Here is a 27,080-nt window from a genome sequence, read left to right as displayed (position 1 = left end):
TCGCTTGAGAACTTTATTGTTTTTACCTGCATGGTTCAGGGTAGAAAGAAGCTCAGTGTGCAGGGAAGTCTGTGTTTGTGCTTTATGCTCCCCGAGGTAGCCTTGAAAGTTGAGAGCACAGATTCCAGGGCAGATGGAGGGCATAGCTGGCAGGCTGAAGCGTTTTGTTTAAATAATGTTTCTTTCCATTTTGAATAAATGGGAGTCTATTTCCCTGTTTTCTATAAGCATGCGACCTCGTAAGCGGTGGATCGGTATCTGTTCTTAGTTCCAGGTAGGAGCCGTAGGAAATACGTAAGAGCTAGGCCTTGCCGAATGTATTTTCCCACAGTCCTAGGAGACCTGGGCTTCCACTCAGCACCAGGGCTGTCTCTACCTGCCATGGCCCCTGGAAACACATCTTGCTTGCTTAAGCTGCTTTGATTTTATGACTAAATGCATTTGATAATATTTTCTGTGCTCCCTTCATTGACAAAATTTTGTCATAAAAATCTTCTTTTAGATAATTGGTTTATTGGAGGGCCATTGCCATGTGAAACACGGGCTGCCAGTCTATCATGTACTTGAGACACTTCTTATTGCAAACATCAGATACTGCTGATGAGTAGGTGTTGTAGTTTTCTTACTGGTCCTTTAAAAATTAAAAATTGAAACTATTTTATTAAGATAAAGGTTTATTTATTGACTATTTGCAACAGTTCTGTTGGACTCACGATGTAGTACCCCATACCGCTTTCATTCTTCTTTTCTCTAACTTTTCAGGTGTCTGTACGTTAAGTAAAATGAAAATCTTAAAGCTTCTTCTCTCTTTTCTAAAAAATATTGTATTTATTTGACAGAGAGCTTCTCTTGTGGCAGAGACATAATGACATTTCGATAGCAAGGATGTGGCTCTTGCCATTTTTTAGGGCAAGCCCTCAGTGTGTGAGCCTGGGTGCCGTGTCCCCATCCTGATCGCCCTCTTCTGTAGGAGCGCAGTGGAGACAGACCAGCAGGTCCGTATGGCCCGTTGCTGTGAGGATGTCTGTGCCCACCTGGTGGACTGGTTTCTTGGGGAAGAGATTTTCCAGACTGCGAAGGAGACCCTCCAGGAACTTCAGTGCTTCTGCAAGTATCTCCAGCGGTGAGTCCTCTGTCCTTACAGATGACACGGGTGCACGTGGAGAGAGCCTTTGACAAGATTATGCTTTCGGAGGTAGTCGGTTATATACACACGTGAAACACGCTCCTTCCTGATGGAGGGGTGCCAAGGGGATAAGTAGGGAATGAGATTGGGAGCTGTTCTGTATTTCGTATTTATAGGTGCTTCCTCTCACTTACCTCTGCTCTCGACACGGGGAGATGGCCACGAATAAGCCAAACAGATTCCAGCTGTATGCACCCACATGGAGGAATTTCTAAAACACAGTTTATTGTGAAAAAAGCTATTCTTCGGGAAGTGTGTACAACATACGGTGTATACTCAAAGTATTGATTGTTTCGGATTTATATGTGGTGGTATAACCGTGAGGAAAAGGAAAATGATGAAACTTCGCACAGTGCTCTGCTCACGTTTGGGAGCAAGAGGGCGTGTGATTGAGTAGGGCCCAGGGCTGGTCATGGCCACTGCTGTTCGACTGGATGAAAGAAAGTATGTGGCTGTTTTATTTATCTTTAATCTTTAAACTGGGTATGTACTCTGTTTGTGGGATGGTGATTCATTTCATAATTTCATTTAAAATAAGTAACAGCGTGCCTTGAAGTTTCAACCATGTACAAGGGTGTAGAGGGAGAAGTGAGTCTCTGTTCCACAAGAGACCTCCGTGTTCCTCCTCAGCAGCAGCTGCCGAGGACCCCTCCAGAAGCCTTCCGCCCTTTCTTGTGGGGGGAGGACAGACGACGGCGCGTTCTCTCCTCCATGCCAGCCCTTTACCCCATTTGGGGTCGGGTGAGGCCTGGAACCACTGCTGCATATTGAACTCTTCCAGGTGTCAGTGGCCCCACGAATGACCTACCGGGTTCTCAGTTGATGGACTTCCATGTGGCTTTTCTTTGTAGCTGTGACGGAGAGTGGTGCGGAGACTGTCCTTGTGCAGACACTCCACACGGGTACACGGACACCTGGAGAGAAGTTCCCAGAGTGGTGTTTGCTGGGTCCGAGCATGGGTGTGTCTCGAATTCGTACCCGTACTTGCCGGACATGGTTTGGCTTCAGTGCTTAATTGAAGCTTGTTTTGTTGTTCACCACCGCTCCCTGTGCCCGAGTATTAATTTTAATTCTGATTCATTTCTCAGTTTGAGGATTCTTGCTGAAAAAGACCTAAACATGTGCTTCCGTATGTTACAGCGCCGGACCGTGCTTTTGCGTTTGTCCCTGTAGTCAGCTTGAAAGGACACAGTGATGATACGGTGCTGTATCTTCCAGGTGGAGGGAAGCTGTCGCGGCCCGGAAGAAACTGAGGCGCCAGATGCGAGCCTTCCCTGCAGCACCCTGCTGTGTGGACATGAACGACCGGCTCAGGGCATTGGTGCCCAGTGCAGAGTGTCCCATTGCTCGGGAGAACTTGGCCAAGGGCCTTCTGGACCTGGGCCATGCAGGGAAAGTGGGCATCTCCTGTACCAGGTTAGCGCTCAGCCTGCCATGGCTGCCTAGTGCTCCCCTCCGCTCCTGGCTTTGTAGGGGACAGGGAGCAGTGTGTGCATTTAGCGGGAAGACGGGCAGAATCAGAGAAGGTGGACATAGATGCGGGCTTGTGTTCCTGAAAGCTGTTTTCCTCCCCAGCCCTGGACATGTGACACGGCCTACATGCTTTGAGTTCACGTGCCTTTTCCCCTTCAGACACTCAGGGCCTGGAGATTGAATCTTCCTGAGAATCACCTGTTTCTCTTCTGCTCTTTGTGGATATACCGTGTCCATTCTTGTTGGTGGGAGTTCTTCTGTCCTCCAGAGCGTGTTCTAGAGGGCAGGACTTTTGTCTGTGCTGCTCCTCTCCCGTGGCGCTAGACGGTAGATGACTGCTTGATATTTGTGGAATGAACAAGTCTTTTAACTAATTGGTTTCTTCATCAGCAAAAGTTTTCTTGGTCTCCTAAGCATTCCCCCTCAGGAGACTCTACTAAGCTCTTACTGTCCACTGCGAACATCAGTAAGTAATTTGTCAAGCTCCTTGCACGGGCACCGAGCTGGCCTCGTGCAGACAGTGTTCTTCTCCTTTCTCTGTAGGTTAAGGTGGCTCCGAAATAAGACGGCACACCAGATGAAGGTTCAGCACTTCTACAAGCAGCTGCTGAGGTCTGTCACGCCCCCGGTGTACACACTCCTTGTGCTGGGGCTCGTGCACTGGCTTACCTGCTCTGCTCTTCCCCTTCCAGTGATGCGGCATGGGTGCCCCTGGACCTGCCGTCCCTCGTGGCTGAGCACCTCCCTGGGAGGCGGGAGTGTGTGTTTTGGAAGCTCGTGCTGGTGTTGCCTGATGGAGAAGAGCAGTCCCCAGGGAATCCTGGCAGGTCAGGAAGGGTTTCCCTCTCTGGGCTTTGAGGTCGAGAAGGTGACTGCAGGAGGTGGAATGACTTCTCTGAGGGCATCAGGCATGAGGGACCTGTAGTCTGTTTTGTTTGTGATTTGAAGACACTTAAGATTACATTTTTATGCTGTAAACTGGGCCCCAGAACATTTAAGAGTTGATTCTCGTTTAAAGCTGTGCTGAGCGGATTGATTAGGGCTCGCTTCACTGTCAATTCTGGGGGAAGACAGTTCAAAGGGTGTTGGCTATAGTTCCTTTTTTTTTTTAAGGAAAAAAACTGGTATTTTAAGAAAGAAATCCAGAAATTGAGATGGCATCATTTCCTGTAATCAAACTGCCTTCAGAAGTCACTTCGAAGCAGGACATGTTACTTTTCTTTTTTAGCAACTTTATTGACATAAAATTCACATGTTATAGATTTTACCCGTTTAAAGTTTCTGTTTCGCTGGTTTTTAATATTCACAGAGTGGTACAACCATTACCACGAATTCCAGAACAAAGAAATCCCATGTCCATTAGCAGTTACTCATCATGCCTCCTTGTTGTCAGCTCCCGGAAGCCACTAATGAGTTTCCTGTCTTCTGTGTGTTTTCCTATTCTCGACATCCTATACTAATGGAGTCCTCCTGTCTGTAGGTTTATGACTGGCACCTCTCACTCAGCCATCATGTTTTCTGGATTTTATCTTGTTAGCAGATACCAGTCCTTCGTTCTTTTTTCGTGGCTGAGTAATAGACCATTGTATGAGTACAACACATGTATTCATCAGTTGATGGGCCTTTGGGTTGTTGCTGCTCTTTGGTTATTATGAATAATTCTCGTATGTGTTTGTGCGGACACATGTTTGCAGTTTTGTTTGTTAAACACCTAGGAGTAGAACTACAAGGTTTTGAGGTAACTTTATGTTTAAAAAAGTCTTTGAAGAATTTCCAGACTGTTCCACAGTGGCTGCACCATTTTCCATTCCTGTTAGTGGTGGGTTAGGGTACTAAGTTCCCTGAATACATTCGTTTTTTAGCAGTTACTATTGAAACACATACGAGCTAAGGAGAAAGTCATAAAGATTGTAAGATAGCTGAGCAAAGAAGAGAGTTTTGTGGTTTAAAAGGATTTAAATGATGATTCATTTCTTAGAACAAAAACGCCTGTCTTCTGATTGACTAATAAGTTTATTCACTAAGAAATATACATTTCAATAATTCTTAAGAGCTCAGGCATCACATTTGATTCTGTCAAACGTGTATATAGTCGATCCTTGAATGACATGGGGGTTAGGGATGTCAGTCCCCCCACACAGATAAAAGTCTGAATATAACTTGACTCCTCCAACTACTAATAGCCTACTGTTGACCAGAAGCCTAACATAAACAGTCAACATGTATTTTGTATATCTGTTACATCCTGTATTCTTAAAATAGAGCTAGAAAATAATAAAGCTAGAAAAAATGTTACTAAGAAAATCATAAGGAAAATACATTTTTAGTACTGTACTGTCATTATTAAAAAAAATCTGCATAGAACTGGACCCACACAGTTCAGACCTGTGTTGTTCAAGGGTCAGCTGTATTTCAGACTCTGAAGGACCTTTTCTGTCACTCAGTCTTAGTGCTTCAGAACTGTAAATCACGCGGCAGTGGAGCTCACGAGTGCCCCTTCCTGCTGCCCCTGGAGAGTTCTAGCTGCAGTTTGCGGTCACAGCTGTTTTGTCGAGCTCAGCGGCACAGCAAGAGTTGGTGTCTGTGAACCTGCATGTCTAGTGTTTCTCTTTGTTACTTTTCCTAAAAATCTTTATAGTTTGCATTTAGGATTAGAATCTTTTTGAAGGTGTTATTTTCTTTTACTCACAGAATTTTAGCAAACTGGTTACAAGTCAAGTTCATGGGACGTGATGGCTCAGTGGGCGACACAAACAGTGAGGCTGGGGGCATCCAGACGCTCGCTCTGTTTCACGCGCTCAGCAGCAAAGGGGACCGGACTGTTGCTGTCAATGTGTGTATAAAGGTGGGTGAGAATCCCGAGTATTTACTTCTGTGGTTTTTTTATTTCACTCATTCCCAGACATTATTGAAGTGGTTTTGAAGGAGTGGAGGGGGCTCAGAAGCCCATGTCATGTCCCCCTCGTGTCCTGATGACATCCCATGAACACCCTCTTGGTGTGACGTACCGACCTAGATTCTCAGGAGTGCAGTCAGCCTTAACCATTGCAGGCGCAGACCTCCTGGAGAACTTGGTGAAAACTCACAAACCATCCTGAACAAATGCATGGATTCACATGATCACGAGCCCTGAACTCCACAGGCCTCTGGTAATTAACCCAAGAAGGGTAAGAGAACATTTCACAAAAACGCAGTGCCTGTTGTGTCATGTGGTTTGCAAGTAGCTGACATTTTGTTGTAATGGCTTCCTGAAACGTCCTGATACGTCAGTTTTCACAGAAGACGAATGGTTTTTAACCCTGTGCGGTTTTCACTGAACTGGGTCCCAGCTATTGTAGAAGTTCAGTGTTGGGCATTTCAGGTCAGTTGGTTTTGTTTTATATTCAAGTTGTCCCCAGTTTTTGACGGTAAGTTCTAATTTTTGTTCTTTGTAGGTGTTCGTATAGTACAGATGGTAACTGGTTCCCTGAGAGATTCCTTTGTTTTTTTTTAAGATTTTATTTATTTATTTGACAGAGATCACAAGCAGGCAGAGAGGCAGCTGGGGGGTGGGGGGAAGCAGGCTCCCCACGTAGCAGAGCAGAGAGCCTGATGTGGGGCTTGATCCCAGGACCCTGAGACCATGACCCGAGCCAAAGGCAGAGGCTTTAACCCACTGAGCCACCCAGGCGCCCCAAGAGATTCCTTTTTTTTTTTTTTAATTGAAGTGTAGTTGATGTGCAGTGTTCACAGACATCTCAGGTGTACTGCATGGTGGTGTGTAAGTCTGTCCATTACGGTGTGCTTGGCTCGGTGTACTCACGGTCCCCACACAGCACTGTCACAGCAGTGTTGACTGTATTCCCTGTCCTGGGCCTTCTGTGCCCGATTACTCATGCCTGGAAACTCGTGACCCCCACTCCTCCATTCTGCCCCCACACCCTCCCCTCCACAGCTGTCACCTGGTTCTCATTTAACGAGAACCTGTTTCCTCATTAGCTGCAAGCCTACATAAATCCATTGTAGGTACTCGTGGTCTTAGTGCATGTGTTCAGATAAACCCAGATGGCATTTTATTTACTTGGAGTGTAGCGGTGCACGGTGGAAAGTGTAGGCTTCTGGCTGGAGCAGATCCGGGATTACAGAGGCTGCGCTGGCCGCTCCTCGTGGTGCCGTCTCTCACGCGGTCGTGATTCACTGCACCAGGGTCTCACGAGGGCCGGGGGGCTGCGTGCTCAGATGAAGGCTCAGCGAGAATCTGCTCGCCCCTGTGTGACCTGACGTGGCCTGCTGTGCCCAGACCTCTCCTTTGCCTAAGGAAAGTCACGTTCGTGTCACTCTGCTCACCTGCAAGTGATACTGTATTCCATGTTCCCTCTTCCAATTGGAACTACTTTAAGTTGTAGTTTGGTTATAGGGTTTTTATTTTGTGTTTCCACTTTATTTTATTTATTCATTTACTTAAGTAAATGCCACACCCAAAGTGAGGCTTGAACTCATGACCCTGAGATCAAGAGTCACATGTTCTTCTGACTGAGCCGGCCAGGTGCCCATGGTTTTCCATTTTAATACTACTTATTTTAATCTCGAAATGTAAAAGTAATACATGTGTGAAACTTCAGAAATACAAGGAAATACGGAGGAAGCTAAAGATGGTAAGAGCCACCTCGGCTCTCGCTGTTTCGGCTCCTGGTCCTGTCTTGGTTCATGTTCTTCCCTTTTCTCCTGTGACCGTAAAGTCACCTTTTACCAGCTGGACAATCCGTTTGCTGTTCCTCTTACCTTTATTCTTAAGTCTTTTAATCGCAGCAATACCTGCAGGTATTGAAACAGTCAGATAACCTCCCGTGGTTTATCATGAGGTCTCGCAGCCCCTGCCCCTCTCCCAGCCCCCGTCCCCAGGGTGTGACTTCTCTTGTGTTTCCAGGTCACACACTTCTGTCACTCTTTCTTGGCTAACCGACTTCAGGTGTCCTTCACGGACTTCCCATTAAAATAGATCTTCTGCGATACAACAGATCACTCCCAAACTTAGCAGCTTAAAATAGCAAAACATTTATTATCTCATAGTTTCTGTGGGTCAGAAGTGCAGGGGTGGTTTCTCTGGGGCCTCGAGCTCAAGGTTCCTCCGAAGGTAGAAATCAAGGTGTGAGCCAGAGCTCTGGACTCCTCTGAAAGCGTGACTGAGGGAAGATCGCTTCGAAGCTCCCTCTCGCGGTTGCCGGCGCGGTTCGCTCGCTCGCAGGCTGTGGTCGGGGCCTTTCCATGAGGCAGCTCGCAACACGGCGGCTGGCGGCCCTCCGCTGGGCCAGAGGGCAGAGTCTCTCTGGAACCTAACTGTGGAAGTGACATCCAGTCACTTTAGTCTGATTCTGTTTATTAACAGTGAGGCAGGGCAGGGGATCGTGCAAGGGCATGGCCACTGGAAGGTGGGGGTGGGGGTGTCCTCATGGCTGCACCCGTGCGGGGTGAGGAGTGAACTCTTGTATCATGGTCCTGCCCAGCCTTCCCCAGTTTCCAGGGTGGCTACATCATCACTTTATCTTATCTCAGTGAGCGGGGTCACATTTTGAGGGCCATGTGACTGCTGTTTGCCCCAGGACCAGCAAGTGTTCTGTGACTACAGTCCTTACTTTCGGGGCAAGTAACAGTTGCCGTATTTTCTCACTTAATGTGGTTTTCTTTGTGTCAAATAGGCCAGCATGTGGGCTGTGTACGTCTCAGTAGAGGCTTCCAGGTGCTCTGTCACTGCACCTCACCCTTCCTTTGAGAAAGTGCCGTCCTCTTGCTCCCCCCGGGCTGACCTTGTATCCCGGGGGTGGCTGCCACTCGGGTCTCCATACCAGTAGCGCGGTCCTGCTCCTTCCCATGCTGACTCTCATCTTCGGCAAGTTCTTCTGGTATGAGTACTCTTAGGAGCCCCCTATTTTTTTTTTTTTAATATTTTATATTATTGTTTGTTTATAGAACACCAACAGGGTCTCTGCTCTCTGAGCATTCCTGATTCTCATTTCGTTCATTTCCTCCCATTAGGTAGTGTTTGCTTTGTTTCTTCGTTTTGGTTTTCAATCAGTCCCGGACTGGCTCATGCCTCTGGGAGAGAACGCCTCTCTCCTTCAGAAGTCCATTCATTCGGGTCTGCGCTTCACAGGTGTTCGCTGAGTGACTTCTCTGTCTGGAAGCATTGTCCCGAGTGCTGGGGATGTAGCAGAAAGCAACACCAGTCCCCGTTTTTAGGAGCTGATGTCCCCGTGGGAGAGGGAAGCTGTTGGAGCGGAAGCGTCAAGCCTGCCTCCTCTGTGGCTGATGATCCGAATCATGACGGTCATCTCCCCTCTCCCACTCCTGCTTGCTTACGTGTTTTATTTTATTTTGTGTTATGATCCGTTATTTTTATGGATGTATTTATTTCATGATGACAGGTGCACCCTTTAAGCCCCATCGCCGGTTTCACCCACCTCCCCTCTGGCGACCATTGGTTTGTTCTCTGTGGTTAGACAGACCATCAGTCTGTCTCTTGGTTTGTCTGTCTTCCTCTCTTTCTTCCCCCTTTGCTCATTGGTTTTGTTTTGTAAATTCCACAGGTGAGTGAGATCCTATGATGCCTCTTTTACCTAAGAACAAACGGAGGCTCTGAGAAGTTAGAATAAATTGCCCCGGCCACAGAGCTGCCGCGTGGTGGCACCGCACACAGGCGCCCTTGGGTGCAGTGGGTTAGAGCTGCCGAGTCCTTAGGACCACAGCAGACTCCTACCAAGTGCTTATTTGGTCCTGCCGTCGGCAGCAGCAGCTGTTTTTTCTTGGTTTCGTTTCCTGTTTGGTGGGGCTCATCTTCTAGTTTCTTCTAAAGAAAGGATCTGTGGGAATGGGATTTTCTTATTCCTTGACTCTCTGGACATGTGTTTATCCTCATTTGTGATACGGGTTAGTGAGGTTTGTAGAAGTGTGGGTTGAAAGGTTTTTCCTTCCAGTTTTGCTTTGTGGTCGCCCGGTATCTGGGGCTGTTGAGATGTATCAGGCGACTCCTGTTCTTTTCTCTCTGGCCTGCTTGTTTTTCTCCCGGAGCCTGTGCTTTGTCCCTGGGGTTCTGAAGGTCCACTTGGGTATGCCTGGTGCTGACTTCCTGCGCTCACGCTGCTGGGCTGGGCAGTCCTTGTGGGCTGGAGACGACTGTCCGCTTGTGGGACGTTCGTGCATCTCAGTGCCACCGGTTTGCCTTCTGGTTTTTTCTGTTCTCTCCTGAAGTCCTATGAGACAGGTGTTGGATTTCATCAGTTAACCCTCTGAGCATCTTATCCTTCCTACCCTATTTTCTGTCTTGTTTATCTATACTGTGCTCTGGGAGACTCATTGCCTTTGTAATCCAGATGTCTTGTTGAGATTTTTGTTCCATATCTGTCAGTTCATTTCCTCATTCTTATCCTTATTTGACTTTTATCATGTCATCTTGTGACGATTTTTTGGATGCACCATCAGAGGAAGTTAGGATTTTCGCGCTCTGAGTTTTCTTATGTCCCATGCATTACCTGTTTCCTTTGGATCCCTTTATCATTCTAGTCTCGCTTGTACGTTGGAGGCTCTCCTCAGGCACCTTACCTGAGACTGCCGTACCTGAATGAAGCCCTAAAAGGCTGGTCATAAGATCTGTGTTTGAGGGGGAGGGTAACTGAATAGCAAGGCCATCTTTGTGGGGGGATGTCCCCAAATGTCAGGAGATGCACGGCTCTTTGTTGCATTGTTTGGTTTCTTTGGAAAGGATTCCAGAGAACCTTTGGATTGTCCCTAAGAGGGACAAGTGGGAGTGGCCAGTGCTAAGTCCCCCCACTCTGCCTGCATCCTCTCAGGGCAGGACGCCTGTGCAGGGGGCAGGAGGCACTTAGAGGCCGCCTGCAGGTGGCTGCACGACCTGTAGGACCACGGCTCTTTGTGTGACTTGTCCTTTCTGTCCTGAACCTCACCTCTGGCTCTTGATGCCACTGGGTCTGAGTGCTTAGGGCTTTTGCAGGCGCAGCTGGTCTGGTTCCTTCCATACCTACATCTCTAGCCCTTCAGGTCTAGCTTCCTCTGCTTCCTTAATCCAGTGGTTGTTTCCATCTGCACGACGCTTTCTAGAAACTGGTCAGAATCCCTTGTCTGCTGCTTGTTTGCCTGTACCCCAGTCTGTTGTCATGGGAATACCTGGTTTGTGTTTTGGGCTTACCTGGTTTTATGCCTGTTTAAGGGATATTGTTCGGATTAAAGTGACGTCTTCCAACAGTTACGGCTAGAGGCTGAATCATCTGTTGACCTGGCTGTTTCTTGCACTGATTTACAGTCTCGGGGAGGGAGGACAGCCCGGCGAGCAGTGAGCATTTGGCTGCATTGCTCAGGCCCCCCCCCCCCGCCCCCGTCTCTGCTGGTTTGTCCCCCGGCGTGTCCCTCCTGATGGTCTCGATGTTGTTCCAGGTGGCCCACGGTGCTCTCAGCGACTACGCCCTTGACGCCGTGGAGACGCAGAAGGAGCTCCTGGGAGCCAGTGGGCTCATGCTGCTGCTTCCGCCCAAAGTGGAGAGCGAGGATGTGGCAGAGGAGGACGTGTACTGGCTGTCCGCACTGCTGCAGCTCAAGCAGCTTCTCCAGGCCAAGCCCTTCCAGCCTGCGCTTCCACTCGTGGTCCTCGTACCTAGCCCGGCGGGGCACGCCATGGAGAAGGAAGTGGAAGACGGTTTGTGAAGGCGATTTTGTTGGTGGACCAGCACGGATGATAAATGGGTCGAGCCCCTGGTCTGAGGAAGCACCTGCGGTGTGGCGCAGGGGGTCACGGGGCAGCGGTGCCTGGGAGCAGGGCGGGCTGGGTCCGTGCAGGGAGATGTGTTAGTTTGTCGGCACACTGAGAACAGAGCACAGTGACCTCCACTTGTTTCTGTCAAAGGTCTGATGCTGCGGGATTTGGTTTCAGCTAAGCTGATTTCAGATTATACTGTCATTGCGATTCCCGATTCCATTAATGATTTACAAGGCACAACTAAGGTAAGTCTTCATCATTATTTTATTTTTTTTTTTTTAAAGATTTTATTTATTTATTTCACAGAGAGAGATCACAAGTAGATCACAAGTAGACAGAGAGGCAGAGAGGCAGGCAGAGAGAGAGAGAGAGAGAGAGAGAGAGGGAAGCAGGCTCCCTGCTGAGCAGAGAACCCAATGTGGGACTCGATCCCAGGACCCCGAGATCATGACCTGAGCCGAAGGCAGCGGCTTAACCCACTGAGCCACCCAGGCGCCCCTTCATCATTATTTTTTAAAATTTTTATTAACGTATAAGGTATTATGCGCCCCAGGGGTACAGGTCTGTGAATTGCCAGGTTTATACACCTCACAGCACTCACCACAGCACACACCATCCCCAGTGTAGTCTTCGTCACTTCTAAAGGCCCTGTAAGACATTTCAGTTGTCCCCTTTTGTTCTGTCTTAAATGTAGTGTATGTTATTTCTTGGATTTTTTAGAAAATTATTTTTCCTGGGGGGGGGGGTTGGGAGAAGCGGGGTGGGGTTATGGACATTGGGGAGGGTATGTGCTAAAAACATATGTTTATTAAAAAAATATATTTTTAATGTAAATTCAGTATCATACAGTGTATTACGGTGCTGGTTTCTGAGTAAGTTGTCCATGGGTCATCAGTCTTACGTAATACCTGCTGCTTATTCCATCGCGCACCTCCTCAAGGTCCATCGCCCGACTACCCTCTGCTCCCACCCCAGACCCCCTCCAGCAGCCCTCGGATTGTTTCCTGTGCCTAAGAGTGTCTCAGTTTGCCACCCTCACTGATTTCCTCTTGTTTGTTTTTTCCTCTCTTCTTCTTTGATCCCGTTTCGTTTCTCAAATGCACATATCACCGCTTGGATTCTTTTACTTTATTGTTTTGACAGGCCTGTTTCAAAAAATATAAGCAGAAATCAAAATAAAAGATAAAATATGCCCCACAGTCTTGCTCTCTGCAGCCAATTAAGTTGTTCATGGACCCTTTCTCAGAGGCTCTGTGGCAACAGTTTCAGTTAGGGACGAAGTGCTGGGCGTCACAGTGAGAGTCAGTTAGGGACGAAGTGCTGGGCGTCACAGTGAGAGTCAGTTAGGGACGAAGTGCTGGGCGTCACAGTGAGAGTCAGTTAGGGACCAAGTGCTGGGCGTCACAGTGAGAGTCAGTTAGGGACCAAGTGCTGGGCGTCACAGTGAGAGTCAGTTAGGGACCAAGTGCTGGGCGTCACAGTGAGAGTCAGTTAGGGACCAAGTGCTGGGCGTCACAGTGAGAGTCAGTTAGGGACCAAGTGCTGGGCGTCACAGTGAGAGCAGCTGCAGGAAGAGGATGTCCGGGTGGGGAGCGCGGGGCGTGCAGGGAGACGCTCGTCCTCCGAAGTGGGGAGACACGGCTCCCCTTCCTGCGCACGGCCAACACGGCACTCGGGGCTGGTTTCCCTGGGGCCCGCGCGCCTCCCGGGGTGATCCTGCAGACTGTACTCCTGGGGATAGGGTGGGACCTGGAGCCCCTCTCTGGGAGGCTCAGGAGGCCGAACTCATCTGCAGTGGAGTCTCTGCCTGCTTCCTAGTGTGGTTGCCGGGCTGGTGCCTGCTGGGGCGCCCGCTGTGGCTGCCGAGGGCGGGGCACCTTCCGGAAGCTCTTTCCGAGAAACAGGCGGAGTTGCTGAAGCGAGCCTCCTCTGACTGTCTGTGTGTCTCAGGTGTCGCGGGCCGTGCAGTGGCTGGTCTCCCACTGCCCCTGTTCCCTGGACCTTTGCTGCCAGACCCTCATTCAGTACGTGGAAGACGGCGTTGGGCGCGAGTTTAGTGGCCGGTTTTTCCGTGACAGAAGAGAGAGGCGGCAGGGCGGCCTGGCCTCGCAGGAGCCCGGAGCCATCATCGAGCTGTTCAACAGTGTGCTGCACTTCCTGGCCTCCCTGGTGTCTTCTGAACAGCTCTGCGACCTGTCCTGGCCTGTCACTGAGTTCGCCGAGGCGGGGGGCAGCCGGCTGCTCCCACACCTTCACTGGAACGCCCCGGAGCACCTGGCCTGGCTAAGGCAGGCTGTGCTCAGCTTCCAGCTGCCCCAGATGGACCTTCCGCCCCCGGGGGGTGCGTGCTCACGAGGAGGGGTCCTGGCTGGGGGGGAATGTGGACAGCCGAGCCTCCTGTTTCCTTTCTTACTGTACTGAATCTGGCAGGTACTGGGCACTGGCGTGAGCTTCGTGGGTCCTCCCTCGTCCCCACGCTGTGCCTGCTCGCACCTGCCCTTCGGTTCAGGAGTCAGGGTTGAGGCTCTCTGTATGGGGGGGGGGCGCTTGGCTCTTTCCCACCAGTAGAGCAGTCTGTGGGTGTCCGCACAGCCCAGGGAAGAAGGTGGTGAGTGGTGTCGGGAGGGATCCTTAACCCAAGGCCTGTGGTTTTGGAATTGACAGCAGGTCCTGTTCTGCCTCTGGCACAGGGTGTGGGGGCAGATGCTCTGCCCTCCCTCAGCCGCTGTGGTTCTCTTGTTTTCAGATTCGAAGGCAAACTTGTCAAATACACAGTTGTCTTTCTCTAAGAAACTAGAGGGAGCACCTTTCGTGTAGTGGCTTTCTGTACTTTGGCCAAACCCTGTAACTGAGGAGGTGCTTTCTCTGCAGCGCCCTGGCTCCCCATGTGCTCCATGGTCGTCCAGTATGCCTCCCAGATCCCCAGCTCTCGCCAGACGCAGCCCGTCCTCCAGTCCCAGGTGGAAAACCTGCTCTGCAGAACCTACCGCAGGTGGAAGAGCAAAAGCCATTCCCTGGACCCGGGGACGGGGCCCTCGGTGGCTGACCTCCCATGGGACGATGTCATTGCTTTGTGCATCAACCACAAGCTGAGGGACTGGACGCCCCCCAGGCTTCCTGTCACAGCAGGTAGTTAGCACTCAGTGCTGTGGGGTCACGTCAGTGCCTTCCAGGTGACTGGAAACACTGGGAGGAGCTAGGAATGTTCCAGGAGAACCTGGACCTACCTCCCTGAAGTGGGCCCCTAGGCTGGCTCGAAGTTTGATTTTGGTAACTGAGTACTTAGACTGGCCATGCCATAGTCTGGACGTGAATCTGTCTGAGCCTTAAATGACCCACAGATGTTGGGGCGTATTTGGTTAAGCTTGGGAGTCACATAATTTTGTGACTTTAATTAATCAGTAGGGCTTGTCCTTAAATCGGTGTATTTAAACAAATTTCAAGCAATCACTTGTTGCTCTTTTGATATTTTCTCATTTGCTTTGTGCTGTTTTTTCAGAGGCTCTGAGTGAAGATGGTCAGATATGTGTATATTTTTTTAAAAACCACTTGAAAAAATATGATGTTCCTCTGTCATGGGAACAAGCCAGAATGCAGACCCAGAAGGAGCTACATCTGAGCCAGGAGCGGTAAGATCTGTGCCCATTGTGTATCTGTCCTGACAGGCAGCAGAACAAACTGCATTATTCTCCTCCAGAGTGCATAGAACGTGAATGTTCTAGCCCACTGTGTGTATATTCTGACAAGTACTCGAGGAACAGGTAATCGCTCTTCAGACATGTCATTTATCAGACAGACCTGACTCTGCAGGCGTAACACAGCCAGGAGAGTGTAGACAAAAGAAAGCTGACATCTCATCTGACTTAATAAACCTGGTTCAAAAGTACTGAATAAAACGTGTTAGCACATATAATCTTGTACCTAAAAAAATTCACGAAGAGGCTTTATCCCAGGATAAACCACATCAATAGAAATCAACTCATTTTATTTGCTATCAGAGCAGAAAAACAGTGATCATTTCAGTGTTTAAATGCTTTTCTTTTCTTTCTCTTTCTTTCTTTTTTTTAAGATTTTATTTATTTATTTGACAGAGATCACAAGTAGGCAGTGAGGCAGGCAGGTGTGGGGGGAGGAAGCAGGCTCCCCGCTGAGCAGAGAGCCCGATGTGGGGCTCGATCCCAGGACCCTGAGATCATGACCTGAGCCGAAGGCAGCGGCTTAACCCACTGAGCCACCCAGGCACCCCTAAATGCTTTTCTTAAAATTTATACCCTCCTACCTCAATTTATACTCATTCCTAAAAAAATTTCTTATCAAACTTGGGTAAAATAATTCCTTAGCTTGATAAGGCTTTCTACCATAAACCTACTAAGAGAAGAAAATGCTTCTTGCTTAGCCATTAGAAGCACTGATGTCAGAACCAGCCTGAGCCGCCCCTGATGTCACTTTTCACTGTTGTCCTGGAAATGTCCAGTTCAGGGACACAGATAAGATGACATAAATATGGAAAGGTAGGAGGAACTGTCATTTCCACACAGTAGAACTGTCAGTTCGGGAAAATCAGTAGTTACACCCTTGAAGGTTCCATCCTTCAGAGCTCAGCAAGGTGATCAGACAGACAGGCCTCCAGCAGATGAAGATTGCCGTTCACCGCAGCGACAAACCCCTAACACAGGGACATAAACTGACCCAGGAAAGGCACTAAACCCCTGTGAAAGGAGCTCTCAGGGCCCTGAAGGTGCAGAGAAAACCTGAATAAATGAGGGACCGACTAGCTTTGATGGACACTGCAGTGCTGTAAAGACGTCTGTTCTTAAACTGTAACGTCAGGGCATTTCTAATCAAAAACCCAAAAGGATTTATACCCCTGGTCTTGACAAGTTAATTCTGAAATTCAGAATGTGTAGCAGTTGTTGAGAAAATTTTGAGTTAGAATAACAAGGAGGGTCTGCCGTGCCTGCTACCAGAACACGCGGTAAAGTTCCAGCAGACAGAGATCGGGGAGTCCGGAAACAACCGCGCGTGACGAAGCACCGTGCCGTACCAGTGAGAAGAGGACAGACACTGACATCTGTTCAGGAAAAATAGTAGATCCCCTTTCTCCCAGTTTGTGAGATGACTTACACGGCATTTAGGAGCTCAGTGTAAAAATAAGGACTTCGCCAATATTAGGGGAAAATAGAGACCTTGTTGCTAACCCTGGGAGGGGAAGCCAAACTCCGAGGAGAGAAGCTCCGAGCGTGTAGTTGCTCAGCAGAGAAGGGAAGCCTCGTCGTAAGGCAGAGGCTGCCCTCCCACTGTGCCCAAGCCTGACCCCCCAGGGAAGCCAGAAATAGGCAAGGTCTGGGACTCTGTCTACACCCGCACTCCTGATGCTGGAGGAACCCTGTCTCTTTCTTGACCATAACCATTTCACAACATGTACTTACAGTTTGGGGATAAAGTCTTTTCATCCTGCGAACAAGTTTCCGGCTCCGTTACTGCACATGCACCGCAAAGGGAAGAGGAATGTGGAACGTAGCCCAGAGCGGGTGGTTCCCAGTACCCAAGGTCTGGTGTGCGGAGCCTCTGCCCAGGAGCTCCTGGCGCAGTGTCTGTCCCGGAGTCTGCTGCTGGAGAAGGAGGAGAGCAAGAGGTAAAGTCTGGTCGCTTCTGTTTACTGGATCCTTCAGGCTGCTTCCTGCGGGGTTAGTGAGGACCCCAGCGACGGGGCTTGGCTTGAAAAAGGCCAGGCGGACATGTGAAGTACCGGCTCCTTGAAGGCAGAGGCAGGGCCTCAGTATGTCTTACGCTGTTTCTTACTGGAAATCGTTTCATTTACTGTTCATTATTGAGTCAGTCCCAAGTTTTCTGGTGGGAAGAAGGTGCGGCTGGCTTCTGGAGTGTCTTCCATGGCTAGTGAGTGCCGAGTGTGTGGCCGGCACCAGCTCTCTGCGTTTGGCAAGCCGGAGGCTGCTGGGGCGTTGTGGCACGCGGCAGACCCTCCCCTGTGTCTCCCGCCCCTGTGGTTATGGTCTCCGAGGGAGCCAGGAAGAAGGCAGTTTACAAGGCGGCCCCTACTCCACCCCCCACCCCCAGCAGCCTCCCTGGGTCTGCCTTATCACCAAGGGTAGCCTCGCCCCTTGCCTGGGATTCCGTCTCCCACCCACGCGGACACTCTGGTGAGCGTCCCTCTCTGTTGTGTCCCTTCGCCCGCTAGCACCGAGACTGGGAATCATGCCTGAGTTTCTGCTCCCTTGACTGTAAACTCAGAACAGTGTGGTCCTCACTTCTTTTCTCAGTCTCTCCTGACCAGCCCCCCCACCTGCACGTCTGCTCTGGTCAGGGTCACTGCAGCCTGCACGCGGCTGAGCTGAACATGAACCTGTCCCCAGCAGTGGTCTCTCCCTCCTTGCTCCCGGGAGGCCCCGCGTCCCTTTCCTGCCCAGCTGGCAACTCCCCCTAGGACTCTCTCGGTTCTTCCTGGCCCCCCACACTCCCACCTGACTCCCCAGTGAAAGCATCCAGTTTCATGGATTTTTAAATAACATCAGTATTCTGACAACTCCAAATTCATATCTCAACCCCTGAGTTCTCTGAAATCCAGAGACGAATATCCAGCTAGTTTCTTGAAATCTTCCTTAGTGACTTTAGGATGCCTGATAGGCATCTCAGTGCTAACATCCCAAATCTAATTCCCAGGTTTCTCCCAAGCAGCTCCTCCTTCGATGGTTGTCTGCGCTGGAGGGGCTTCGTCCTGCCGCTGCCCGGCCGGATGTCTTGGAATTAACCCTCCACCGTCAGTTCATCCATAAATCCTAGTTTCTCTATGAAAAATAGATTCAAAATCGGACCATTTTTTGTAGTGGGCTGTGGTCTAGTCTTGGCAGACCCAGTGTGAACCTTTCAGGTGTGACTCCTTGGATCATAACCTTCCAGTGGCTTCCTCTCCAACCAAAGGCAGAATCCTCATGAGCCGGGCAGGCCCCGCATGAGCTGCATCCCGTTTCCCTTCTGATCTCGCTGCTCCGTCAGCTTTCCAGGCAGGGCACAGCCAGGCTGGCGTGTTTGCTGCTCCTTTTGCCTGGACTTGGCCACCTTCCTGATATCCCCATGGCTCACCTGTACTCCCGTCCAGTCTGTGCGCAAATGTCTGCTGCTTAGGGAGGCCCTCCTTGGCCGTTCCCCCGAACCTTCTGGTCATATCCCTGCTTTGTCTTTCTCACCTTCAACCACATTTCCCTCACCTTGTATTCCTCTCTCTCCTCACTGAAGTATAAGCTGCTTACAGCCAGGCCTTGCGTGTACCAGGTCCCTAGAATGCGGTCTGGTGTTTGGTGGGGGCATGAGAAAAACATGGTTGGAAGAGTGAATGCATGTGCTGTGATTTCCAAAGTAGATTTTCCTAGGTCAGTATCATTTCAGCAGTTGGTTCAGATTGTTTTTCTTAAAAAGACAAGTGTGTGGAGTGAAAAACTCTGAAATGTGTTAGGTGGCCGTGGGATATTATTTTGAGTTAATTTTAACTGTAAGCATCAGTCCATACGTTTGGATAATCTACCAAGAGATAAGCATCACTGGGGCGCCTGGCCAGTGCAGTTTGCTAGGCATCGGATTCTTGATTTGGGCTTGGGTTATGGTCTCAGGATTATGGGTCCGAGCCCCATGTTGGGCTCTGCACTCATTGCAGGCTTGGTTTGGGATTCTCTCTCCCTCTGCCTCTTCTGCTGGTGTGCTGTCTCGCTAAGATAAATAACTCTTCAAAAAGGGAAAGAGAGAGAAGAGTTATTTATAAACCAAAATAAGCCAGAGAAAATGAACCAAATGAGAGAATTATGAGTAATGTTGAGTAACAGCCAAAAGCGTTTTTTTACATAAATGCCACCTTTTCCATTAGATCTAATTTGGGCTTATAAATTAAAGAGAAGATTAAAAATGTTAAGAATATGGTTCTGCTTCTCAGTTGATGTCATAACTTTGTTCTGTCCTTAATAAGTGAAGCTTTAAAAAATTAGGAGTAGGGGCACTTGGCTGGCTCAGGTGGTGAAATTGATTTTAGGATTGTAAATTAGAGTCCCGTGTTAGTTGTAGAGATTACTTAAAATCTTAAAAAAAAAGTTTATAAGAGAAAAGTGAATGGTAGTTAAATGTTTTCTCCCTCATTCTCAAATGCTTTAGGTTTGAAGATCAGCTTCAGCAGTGGTTGTCTGCAGACTCCGGAGTGTTTACGGGTTCGAGGTCCCTTCCGCTGTACCTTCCTCAGACTCTGGTGTCTCTGCCTCACACTGTTGAACCTGTGATGAAGACAGTGACCACGGCCAGCCCTCAGGTGGGAGGAGAGTACATTTGGCATTTGAATTAGAATTCAAGACTGAGGGAATGGCTGGGAAAAGTAACGTCTCCATGCGTCGTACGGCATTGTGATGACCAATAAATGATCAGGTTGAATAAGATGTTTTCTTAAACTTATCTGTCAGTGTTCTAGAGGCCCAACTAATTCTGTGTTCCTACTTGTGAAATGAAGGGAGAGCGGCATTAAAACTGAACAAACCCGTAACTGTTGGCTGGCAAGCGGTGAGGGCATTGAGAATAACCGAGGTGATGATGGTGGCTTCCGTTTGTGCACATCATGTCCAAGCCTTGGCCTCACCCCAAACTTCCTTTCTGGGATTCACTTTCCCTGAGGAAAATTAATGAACGAGGAAGGTAAAAATCACAGATGTCAGGGCTCACCCAGAGGTGTCCAGCTGCTCTTCAAAGCCAGACTTGACTGGCTCCAGAGCTCGGCGTCCTTCCGCCTCACCATCCTCCGCCAGTGGTAAAAGAAGCAAAATAGCGTTTTCATCATAGATACGTAATGCTGGACAGGTAGAAAGTATGCTCCTGGACTGGCTTTTGGAAGCCCTTTAATAGGGGAGAAAAGCAAATTCAGATGACGTGCTGTTTACATTGATCATTTGGCAGATTCCTTAAAAATATCTGTACACGTTCACTTAACAGTTTTGCCCTAAAGAAACTACGATACATAACAAAAATTAACGGGTTTTTTTTGTTTTGTGTTTTGTTCACTGTAGTGTTGATCATAAAAGTGGAAACTAGATGTCCAAAGATGAGAGTCTGGCTAAGCTATTACAGGTCATGTGATGGAGTAGCTCATAGGCCTCCATAGTGATATTTTGTAGAAATGACTGACACTGAAAGTCGTTGAAGATACAATCTGAAGGTAACACTCCGTGTGCAGGTGACAGCAGCTGTAGACGTGTGTGCTGGAAGAGGCTGGAAGGATGCAGAGGCTAAGAGGCGTGTTTGTTGAGCCCAGTAGATACCAGATGAAGTTTCTAACATGAGCCAGATCTGCTGCCCTTAAAGAGAATATATTTGGGTTTATGGATATCCCCAAACTATTTTTAGGTTCTTTTTTATTTAAATAGAACGAAAGGACAGGGGAGCAGCTGCAGTTGTCAGAGGCAACGGGCACATCTGTGAGCGAAAGGCTGAAGCACCTGGAAAGGCTGATGCAGAGTTCAAGGGAAGAAGAAGTTGCCTCTGAGCTCCATCTCTCTGCACTGCTGGACATGGTGGACATTTGAGCTCCTGGACCTGAGAGAGGGAACGTCTCCAGAAGATTTTTGCTTTTACTCAAAATAATGTTATTCTCAGATGCTTGATGCACTGTTGGAAATGTGATTATTAATCATGCGAATAAACCATTTGAATGTCTAATGAGGCCTTTCCTAGTTTTCAGAACGAAAGGCTCTTTTCTCTAGGGTAGTGTCTTTGATATTGTTATGTTTCATCTCCTCAGACTGTCACCCACCAACATATGGCCTGAGGGAGTTTGCAGCTTGCATTTCTGTGTGTCTCATTCCTTGTCACAGAAGCTGCAGTCACTGATAGGCCAGACATCAGTAATACAGGGGAGAATAAAGCACAGGAGCTGGGCTCGCCAGGCCCACTTTGCTTACATGAGAGAGCCAACTGTACACGTACCTAGGGATCAGAGGAGGTGCAGGGGGCATGTCCCTGCCCTGGAAGCAGTGGGAGACAAGAGGACTGGGTGGAGGAGAGAGCAGAGTTCCTGGAGAGGAGTGCAGGGCAGGGCTGGGGACGGTGGCATGTGGCTGAGAAGATGCTATGGAAACCCAGAGGTGCCAGCTTCGTCCTGCTGCCCACTGACGGCAGAGGCCAGACCACGGAGACCCTTGCTGCGTTACCCTGCGTGCTGTGGGAATCTGTTAGAGGAAAGTGATCAGGTCACAGAGTTTTTAAAATTGATTATTTAAAAGTTTTATTTATTTGAAATAGCAATCGAGAGAGCAGGGAAGGGGCGGAGAGGGAGAAGCAGGTCCCCGCTGAGCAGGAAGCCTGATGCAGGGCTCGATCCCAGGACCCTGGGGTCATGACCTGAGCTTAGCTGACCGAGCCACCCTGGTGCCCCCACATATTCGGTTACAAATGGCCTATGGGGATGGTCAGCAAGACCAGCCAGGAATCTTGAAAGGGGTGCTGCAGCCATGTAGGTGAAGAAGGAAGGGCATAATCATGAGTTTGCTGGCAGCTGGTGTGAAGGAATAAATCTGAGCCATCCGCAGGAGGCCTTGTTTTTACATTGACTTGTTTTCCTGTGTTCTTATTACGGTTTACCCGGAACTTTCTGCCCTAAGTGTAAAGCTCCTTCTGACACTTAGAACGTACACCGCCTAACGGGCTAGTTCACTTTCTTATGGAGATGACCCACCGGGAAACACCCATCCTTCCGCCACCAGGTAGGTACTCCCTGTACTCTCAGTCCTGTGTCTCCCTCTTCCTCGCTCTCGTTCCGATGGAGCCCGTTCTCCAGCAGCCCCGTGAACTCGAGGATCTTGTCTTTGTTTCTGCCCTTAAATTTGACTCATCATTTGAAGGGAAATAGAACTTTAGGTTGGTGATCATTTCCCTGTGTTTTTGTTTTTTGTTGCTGGAAGTTTTACAGATCATCTCTGTCCCTGGTGTTGTTTCTCAACAACATGCTTGATGCTTGCTCTCCCCTCCCTGTTACCCACGCATATTGTCGCCCTGAGCACCCAGTAGGCTTCCTTCCCCAGTGGTTACTGCTATGTGACACACTACCCCACACATACAGAGTAGCTTAAATTTGGGAAGGATTAGCCGGGGCAGCTTTCTTTTGGGATTTTTCATAGAGTTGTAGTCAGGCATCAGCAGGGGCTGCAGGCACCCGAGGGCTTGACTAGTTTGGATGTCCAGGACAAGTTCCCTCACATGCTTGGCAGGTGACGTTGCTCTGTTGGCTGGGGGTGGGGGTCAGCTGGGCTTTCAACCTGAGTGGCCAATATGTGACCTCACTATGTGGCTTGACTTACTCACAGCCAGGTGGCATCAGGGTAGTGAAACTTCTTACACGGAATCTCCGTGAACAAAGGGCAAGCCCAGCTTTGGAACTCCTGCGGGGTAACTTTCACAGCACTGTATTACAAGCGTCTGATTGCACATGCAAGGGACGGGACAAGATACCCTTTCTCGATGGGGACGAGTGTTAAGGTCACACTGTACAACAGCCTGTGAGATGGGAGGTGTTGGAGGATCTTCTGTTTTGTTTGAGAGAGAGAGAGAGAGAGAGAGAGAGTCCCAAGCAGGCTCCACTCCCAGTGCAGAGCCTATTGCAGCGCTCGATCTCACAACCCTGAGATCAGGAGCAAGAACTGGACGCTCAACTGACTGAGCCACCCGGGCACCCAGCAGGAATCTTTAAAAAACAACCTGCCATGCTTTTTCGGTCTGGAAAATTATCCACCTATGCTGGAGTTTTGAGATTATTTAATATATTCTTCCCCTCCACTATTTCCCTTTGGAACTCCTCTAATGTTCGGACGTTTGGCCACCTGGACCGATCCTTGAATGTCCTCTCCCTCCTTTCCGTCCTCCGTCTCTCCCTGTCCTCCGCGCCGATCTTCCTCATCTGAGAGAGTAAGTGAGAGAGAGACCAAAGCTGAGGCAGCGGGTGAGGCAGACTCCCGCTGAGTGGGACGCCCAGTGGCGCGGCTCCGTCTCAGAACCTCGTATCATGACCTGAACCAAAGGCAGAGGCTTAACTGACAGGCACCCAGGTGCTCTGATCCTCTATTATTTTTTTCTTTTTTAGAGATGCAAAATATTTATTTTTAAAAAAGATTTATGCATTTTAGAGAGGGAAAGAGCATGAGCAGAAGGGGGAGAGGGAGAGGGAGAGAGAATCTGAAGCAGATTCTACACCCCATGTGGAGCGATGCAGGGCTCAGTCTCACAACCCTGAGATCATTACCTGAGCTGACTGCAGGAGTCAGACACTTGATCAACCACACCACCGAGGTGCCCCAAGATGTAGAATATTTCTATCACCCAATAAATATTTCCTCTGGGTTTTTTTGCAGTCCCTTCCCAGCCAGTCCTCTGGTTTTCTTTGCTCCTTTATTTTTTATCCTATCCTAAAATTTCCCTTTTATATTCCTGTTGAGTGACTTTTACAATCTGTTGCTATATATTTCATTCCTGAGAGTCTTTTATCTTAATGTTTCTTATTTACTGAGCCCTAGTCATTCGTTTATTCAATATATACTTCTAGAACGTTTACTGTGTGTAGGCATTATTCCAGGTGCTGGGGAAATGGCGACAGATTTCAAGCCCCACAGAGACAGGCAATAAACAAGATAAATAGGCAAATTGTTTGATGTGTAATTGGTGGTAAGTCATGAGGAAAATGAGGGAAAGTGTGTCAGATGGTTCTTGTTTCAGGGGCGTAACATCCTACCCCGGAGGACATGTTTTTGTCAAAGTCCTTTTACACATCTTGCACCATCTCCATGTCTCAAAATTTCCTTTTTTGATGTGTTTTGTTGTCTTTCATCATAGAGGCTTTCCTCAAATGTCTGGCTCACATGGAGGATGGGGGCTCTGAGGAGCTTGTTGGAAGCTCTGTTCAAGCCTGTCAGCTGACAGGCTTCTTCACTTACCCACTGGGTCTCAGATGCCAATGTTGGCAGGACTTCTGGGGGGCCCTTTGCTCCAGCAAAATCCTCTTATTGCCTGAGGCTGTATGGCTGAATGGAAGAAGCAAGACTGGGCTCCTCCAAGAGTGTAAGACGTTCACTCGTCCCCCTTTTTCAGTGGCCCTCTGTGTCTGGTCCCTGAGTTCACGCCTGCTCCGACTCCGTTGTTAGATGTGATCAGACAACTTGTGACTGCTAAGAGCAATCTTAGGAAATGTGAAGAGAAGAGTCCAGTGGCAGAGTTTTCTTTTCTTTTTTTTGAGAGTAAGGGATCTATCACCCTAACGTTTATTCAAAGGTCTTGCAATTTCTGCACCTTCCTTGGGTTTTTTTTTTTTTTAGCAAGAATGGTCTTTTCCTGATGGCTTCATGCCCATATACAGGTTTCTGCTTTTCTCCGGCTTGCTAGGTCAGTTATTCCTGCTAACATCACAGCCTCTAGAATTTTATTGATCTTTTAGTCTCCTGGTATCTCCTCTCACATTACTTTACGTGAGTTTTTATCTTCTATTACTTAACGGAAGTAGAGTTTAGATGGGAAATGGAAGTCAGTGCTTGTGCTCAGTCTGACATATTTAACTGGAAATTTCCTCCTAAAAAAACTCAGCATTCTGCCGCCAGGCTTTTGTCTTCCCATTTTCTAAGAGTGCTCCCATCAGTCAGCAACCAGTTGTCCAACCACATCTAATCATCACTTCCGAGTGCTCATTTTACAATTCCTCCAGAACCTCTACAAAGACTACGGTGTCTTCACGTGGCTTCCCTGACTCCACCTTCCTCTGGTTTTTCTCCTGGTTCTCTGGCCAACCCTGAACTGGAAACTATTGGTGCCCCAGGGCTCATCCTGAAAATCTTTTCTTTGCAATACTCTCTGGTTGATCTTGTCCAATCTTAAGTTTTCAGACATCACCTAAAACTAGGGATCTCCTAAATCCCTCTCGCTGTTCTTGTCCTCTCGAGCACCAGCCCACTCCAGTGAACCTACTTGCATGTTTCCCATCCAAGTACTAACCAGGCCCAACCCTGCTTAGCTTCCGAGATCAGACGAGATCGGGCGCGTTCAGGGTGGTATGGCCGTAGACCCTACTTGCATGTTTAATAGCATGTTTTAATGTCTCCCCAATCTAAGCTGAAATTTCTCCAACACCTTTTCTACTTTTTACATGACACCATCTTATGCCCAGTCGTTCATGCCAAAAACTTTGGAGTCTTTTGTACGCAGTTCATTGAACAAGCTGGAATCGGGAGGGTGCAAGTAGAGAGGAGCATTATTTTCTCCCATGACCGTCCGTAGACACTCTGATCTGTGAATTCTCAGATGGATTTTTACATTTTTCCTTTCCACAATGCAAAAAAAAAAAAGTTATTGGGGCGCCTGGGTGGCTCAGTGGGTTAAAGCCTCTCCTTCCGCTCAGGTCATGATCCCAGGGTCCCGGGATTGAGCCCCGCATCGGGCTCTCTGGTCAGCAGGGAACCTGCTTCCCCTTCTCTCCGCCTGCCTCTCTGCCTGCTTGTGTTCTCTGTCGAATTAATAAATAAAATCTTTTTTAAAAAGTTACTTTGCTCATAGAAAATCCAATCCAGTAAAATATCAAAACTCAAACTGTGCTCCAGTTGAAACCTCCTTCTCCCCTGGCTTTGCCAGACTCAGGGTTTGAGATGTCCATGTTGGCTGGAGCCCGAATTCCCACCGAATTCTCTGCGTTTGTTGACAAACGTCCGTGTGTTTTCTGCTCCCAGGAGGTCCGGGTTGGTGAGCGCGGAGGACGGCCGGGGTCAAGTGCGCCGGGGCAGGCCTGGTCTCACCGCCCGGGCTGTGCGGCGCTCGGCTGCGGCAGGCCCAGCGGCAGGGGTCTGGTGCGGGTGGGTCAGCGCCGCGCTCTGGAGGGCGGGTCCAGGCGTGTCCTCCAGACTAGCCCTTCGCCCCGGAAGGCTGGTGCGTGTGTCCTCTGAGCGCCGTGTGTTCGTCACCGGCTCCTGAACCGGGACACGAGGTGGCCAGCGTCTCGACCGTCGCGAACCCGGCATCCGTTCAAGGTCCGGCCGCAGGGGCCGCGGCCCGAAGAGCGCGCCCGCAGCCTGTGTCGGGGCTTGTGCGGCGCGCCGCGGGCGTCGGTGCGGGGTCGGTGCGGGCGTCGGTGCGGGGTCGGTGCGGATTCAGTGCGGGGTCGGTGCGGCGGTCGGTGCGGGCGTCGGTGCGGACGGAGGTGTGGGGTCGGTGCGGGCGTCGGTGCGGACGGTGGTGTGGGGTCGGTGCGGGGTCGGTGCGGCGGTCGGTGCGGGTGTCGGTACGGACGGTGGTGCGGGGTCGGTGCGGGCGTCGGTGCGGGTGTCGGTACGGACGGTGGTGCGGGGGTCGGTGCGGGGGTCGGTGCGGACGGAGGTGTGGGGTGGGTGCGGGGTCGGTGTGGATGGTGGTGTGGGGTCGGTGCGGGGGTCGGTGCGGACGGTGGTGTGGGGTCGGTGCGGGGGTCGTTGCGGCGTCGGTGCGGGGTCGGTGCGGGGTCGGTGCGGGCGAGGCCTCCCGCCCCAGGCCCGCCGCGCCCCGCCCCGCGGCCCCTCCCGGCCCCGCCGCTCTCAGTCTCCGCCTTCCCGACCTCCCTTCGGGGTCCAGACCGTCCACCCTGGACTCATCCCGGGGCCGCACCGCCCCGGCACCCCTGCGAGGGGCCGCGAC

At 49.7% G+C, this 27,080-nt stretch overlaps 1 protein-coding gene across 1 annotated transcript in view; it reads left to right on the top strand.

Moving 5' to 3' along the window:
* Positions 1 to 21,104, top strand: part of MCM3AP (minichromosome maintenance complex component 3 associated protein) — a 50,498-nt gene extending 29,394 nt beyond the window's left edge. Inside the window, exons 17-29 of the mRNA XM_059164995.1 lie at positions 971 to 1,123; positions 2,405 to 2,602; positions 3,203 to 3,271; positions 3,352 to 3,486; positions 5,351 to 5,504; positions 11,084 to 11,342; positions 11,550 to 11,647; positions 13,353 to 13,743; positions 14,274 to 14,531; positions 14,902 to 15,031; positions 16,834 to 17,037; positions 19,560 to 19,710; positions 20,813 to 21,104. Of these exons, the coding sequence (XP_059020978.1) occupies positions 971 to 1,123; positions 2,405 to 2,602; positions 3,203 to 3,271; positions 3,352 to 3,486; positions 5,351 to 5,504; positions 11,084 to 11,342; positions 11,550 to 11,647; positions 13,353 to 13,743; positions 14,274 to 14,531; positions 14,902 to 15,031; positions 16,834 to 17,037; positions 19,560 to 19,710; positions 20,813 to 20,971 (2,359 nt within the window). The 3' untranslated portion in view covers positions 20,972 to 21,104. The remainder of the gene's footprint in view (positions 1 to 970; positions 1,124 to 2,404; positions 2,603 to 3,202; positions 3,272 to 3,351; positions 3,487 to 5,350; positions 5,505 to 11,083; positions 11,343 to 11,549; positions 11,648 to 13,352; positions 13,744 to 14,273; positions 14,532 to 14,901; positions 15,032 to 16,833; positions 17,038 to 19,559; positions 19,711 to 20,812) is intronic.
* Positions 21,105 to 27,080: the final 5,976 nt, after the last annotated feature.

The sequence above is a fragment of the Mustela lutreola genome, chromosome 2 (genome assembly GCF_030435805.1).
Source record: "Mustela lutreola isolate mMusLut2 chromosome 2, mMusLut2.pri, whole genome shotgun sequence".
NCBI lineage: Eukaryota > Metazoa > Chordata > Mammalia > Carnivora > Mustelidae > Mustela > Mustela lutreola.
Note: the sequence above shows the minus strand (reverse complement) of the source record. Positions and strands in the feature narration are given on the sequence as shown.